Raw genomic sequence first — 3963 nt, forward strand, 5'->3', positions numbered from 1 at the left:
CTTAATGGAGACGGTATTCAACAAAACAACTAAAAAAAGAGAGTACGAAACTAAAGTGAACGAATGCTAATTTTTACATAAACACATTTTTTTATAAAACAAACTCATGGCAAATAAATCTAATTTGCTAAATTGAAATCGTCTTTTAAAAACTATTTCAAATGTGCCAATACAAGTATTTTAGTCATCACAGAAAAATCACATCAAAATCAGAATCAGAAATCAGAGAAAACAGAAAATCACATCAAAATGAGCTGAGAAATTCAACGAAAATACATTTTTGTTTGTGTGCAAATGTAAATTGGGAACATTTATTGCGATATCATAAAAGTGTTCAAAGCAAAACGAATAATTACATATAATAATAATTATCGATGTCATTTGTGGATAAATAGATGCAGTGTTGCTATTATATATTGGTTATAGTGTGGTCTAACGGTTATTTTGTTGTTGTTTCGTAGTTTGGTTTGAAAAAATTAAGATTAAAAAAAGGCATTATGTTGATTGTTTCGATGACTTCGGGGGCGGGGGGTGCAAAACAAAATGTTCCTTCCCTCTTATCTCACGGTTTGTTTCGATTGTGCGCTTGTTTTACTGGTTATTATTTGATGGTGGTAACGATAGTAAATAATCTACGGCTTTTTGAATTTCTGGTGGTATTGGTGGTGGCGTTGGTAAGTGCGAACCCTAAACATTATTTTAAAATAAACAGAAGAACATTCAGTTTCCATAATTTCCGAATTTCATTAAATTATTACTTTATTATGTTCAAAACGAAAAGGTCGTCTGCGATTCCGGTGTGACTCATAAATATCCAATTTATTACCTCACCTGATTCGCAATTTTTTTTAATTTCGACAATAATACATCATTATATGTATAACATTTAGAACTGGTTTTGATTTCTGAAGCCGTTTAGACTATTAACTTCTTTTCTTCAACTAAACACATTAAAATTTATATGCGACAACAAGTGAACAATAATTCGAAGAAAATAAAATGAATGCTTTGTTCGACAAAAAAAAAAGAGAGAATAGGAACGTCGCAAATAATGCAAAATTTATCACATATGGTAAATATCCATAATTTAAATCAAAATAAAACGGCCTTTTGACTTTCGTTTCACTTTTCATTCACACATCAAATTTCGCAGCATTTGTTAAAGTTTAAAACGGAAAAAAAGAAAAAAATCGGTCGCATTGAAAATTCATATTTACCTGTGGCTGGAATCCACCAACATCGTCAGCAGCTAAAAATGAAACGCAAAAAGGTGTTGATAAACATTCTAACAGATTAAATGGTTGTTGTTTTCATTACTAACCATAAGTTAGCGTAATAACTTGACCCTCTGGACTGGTGTATGAATATGAACCTTGAGCAATAACGGCATCATTGCTGTCTGGACTGGAAGCTTTTTTCAATGTACCTACCTCTTCAGCCTTAATTCCGTTGCCAGTCTCATACCTACAAAATGATGCGGACAACTGATCAATAATAAAGCAGAAATATTTACGGATTTTTTTATGGACTCGATTACTTTTGTTCGAATTCATACTGATTTAAACAATTTCGCTTTCTATGGATATTTCAATGCAGAAAATATAATATAGTTCAACCATCTCCGTTGAGCAAAAGCGACGTATCGACATACAGACAATAAAATTCGAAATTCATAAAATATTTGGTTTGGTTAGCATACACACAGGCGTATAACTCTAATTAATTTATCGGTATGTGTCTGTATAAACCATAAAACTGTTGCACACGCACGCACTTAACCGAAAAGTTTCTTGGAGTTTTTGGGTTTTCTATGCTCTCATTTACCTATATTGATACGATCCATCAGGTTCAATGTTTGACTCTTGCGATAAAATTGGTATGGGCTCCGTGGTTTGGGCACCGCCTTGTGGTGCACTGAATACATACCCAATACAAAGAATCAGTAAAACAGATGTTTCCTTCATTGAATTTGGTTTGAAGAAAAAAAAAATAAACGAAAAAAAAACACACAAATCAAAATTATTGGTAATGCTAAACAACTTTTAAAACCTCTATAAGGCTTAAACATGATCAATTAAACAACGTCCAGAACTGAGCATCGATTTTACTGGGAAAAAAAATATTTGATTGCTCTTTGTAGTATAAATATTTTTCTCTCACCACAAATATGGTATTGGCATTTGCAACAGTAATATTGTGTGTCGCTCTGTACGGAGCGCCATATAATTATGAATTATGTCGTTTTATGCAATTTGCAAATATTTTTGCACCGTGTGCTCATCTCATTTACTTAGTCCATTTATCACATTAAGCACACATGCAAGCTTAAATTTGCATCTGCATATGACACGCTGTGTCAGTATTATTGCCAATTCCAAAACATATTTAAAAATGGAAATGTCACCATGCTGGTTTTATGCAATTATTAATGTTATTATTTGGCAGTTGAAGGTGCGAATTAAATGTATTTACACCTACAAATTTCCATATTGAAATGGCAAAATGTGCAACAAAGTAATACAACTAAGGTTAAATACATTTTTAAATAAATAAATCACAGCAAAGAGTGCATGTGATTGTTTGACGATGCTGTTAGCCAATTTCAATAGATAAAAGGATGATTTGAAATCGATTTTCTTTGTTTTGTGTGGATTAAACTTACGCATTTCATTTTAAGATTCAGTTCGATGAGCTAGGTATATAACGAAATCGTCACAGCTGTCACACAACAATTTTGAGATCACTTTGTTCCCCGTTTCAATTTGGTTCGCACTTAAAAATTGTTCTGTAAATTGAGAATAATACGTGATTATACACTTTCTTTATCTTAAATTATGATTTTTTTTTATCTATATGTATGAAATGTTTGCGTCTGCAATTTGTGTTTATAAGTGAAAAGCGTCTGCGAAAACGAATTAATCTCACACATAAAAATGCAATATTTGTGGGGTAACAAATACTTCTTATAATGTGTCTGTATCGTTCTGCATATCGGCACTTTCAAATAAATCCCATGCCGTATGATACGTATGTGTATATCGAAATTGGAAATGGAAAGAAGAAAATCGATAAAATGTCTTGTGTGTGCATTGTAATGTGGTATATTGGTATATATATATTTTTTTTGTTCTCGTTCGGTCGGTCGGCCAATTATATTTCTATTTTTATCACACAAAATTTGGATAACACGGAGCATCAACAAATATCGATTGATGAGAGTTAAAGCGTTTTTGGAAAGGTATTTTTGGTTGATTCTATAACTATTAAAAAGGATTTGGATAAAACGACGGTATGGCATACACGCTTAAACATGCACACTTCTATAGGACAGATACAGTGAAATCGAAACATGAATTGTTCGCTTATCAAAAATTCCGTGTTCCTTTCTTTGCCGGAATCGTAAATATGATTTTCGAATCGATATACTTTAAATTTAGTTCGATCATCACTGTTAAAAGTTTCACTCTTTTTGTGACAAATCAATCGAGTTGAACGCGACAGAATTAAACACAAATTATTTTAAATTCTTCAATGAAATGAAATCAAACGACTACAATAATGTGACAGGAATCAACAAAAAAAAATTTATAATTTTTTTTTACACTGAATATGGTGTGTTGATGCTGGTCGAGACACAAAATGCCACTAAGTGTGTGTGTCACAATTATTCACCAGGTGTTGGAATGTATCACGAAAATGCTAACTGATTTAAATTTGTTCTGGCTATTTATACTGTGGATTTTGGTATGAACGGCGAGCGTGCATTTTTCGGGAGTCATTTGAATTGGAATTCTGTGTGTTTGAATGTCGATTGTATTGTTTTCCGTCTCCTTCTCCCCATCGTTGGTCTATTTGGATCGAATAGTGTGTCGGTTGGATATTTGTTTTTCTTTTCTGTGTTGTTGGGGACGTACATAGAAGCACATTTACTTACAATTTAATTTTTTCCCTCTCCGATACAAA

General features: G+C 32.3%; 1 protein-coding gene across 2 annotated transcripts; it reads right to left on the reverse strand.

Moving 5' to 3' along the window:
* Window positions 1-292: 292 nt before the first annotated feature.
* LOC116336787 (endocuticle structural glycoprotein ABD-4-like) lies at window positions 293-3735 on the reverse strand. 2 transcript variants are annotated; one of them, XM_031760918.1, is made up of 6 exons: window positions 3603-3735; window positions 2663-2785; window positions 1825-1958; window positions 1322-1464; window positions 1218-1249; window positions 294-687 (listed from the first exon to the last, which is right to left on the reverse strand). In XM_031760918.1, the coding sequence occupies exons 2-6, from the start codon at window positions 2669-2671 to the stop codon at window positions 592-594; spliced, it is 414 nt and encodes a 137-aa protein (XP_031616778.1). In that variant the 5' UTR covers window positions 2672-2785; window positions 3603-3735; the 3' UTR covers window positions 294-591. The 2 variants fall into 2 exon arrangements, with proteins under 2 accessions (XP_031616779.1, XP_031616778.1); XM_031760919.1 differs by lacking the exons at window positions 2663-2785; window positions 3603-3735 and having other exon boundaries at window positions 293-687; window positions 1825-1964.
* Window positions 3736-3963: the final 228 nt, after the last annotated feature.

Source organism: Contarinia nasturtii, unplaced genomic scaffold (assembly GCF_009176525.2).
Source record: "Contarinia nasturtii isolate CC-2019 unplaced genomic scaffold, AAFC_CNas_1.1 Cnas_scaffold_187, whole genome shotgun sequence".
Taxonomy (NCBI): Eukaryota; Metazoa; Arthropoda; class Insecta; order Diptera; family Cecidomyiidae; genus Contarinia; species Contarinia nasturtii.

What these genes read in the sequence shown, in the direction of transcription:
- LOC116336787 (XM_031760918.1), bottom strand. An exon ending in AGTTATTACGCTAACTTATG is followed by an intron (nt 1,250 to 1,321) that starts GTTAGTAATGAA and finishes TTTCATTTTTAG; the next exon opens with CTGCTGACGATGTTGGTGGA. An exon ending in TTGGTGGATTCCAGCCACAG is followed by an intron (nt 688 to 1,217) that starts GTAAATATGAAT and finishes AATAATGTTTAG; the next exon opens with GGTTCGCACTTACCAACGCC.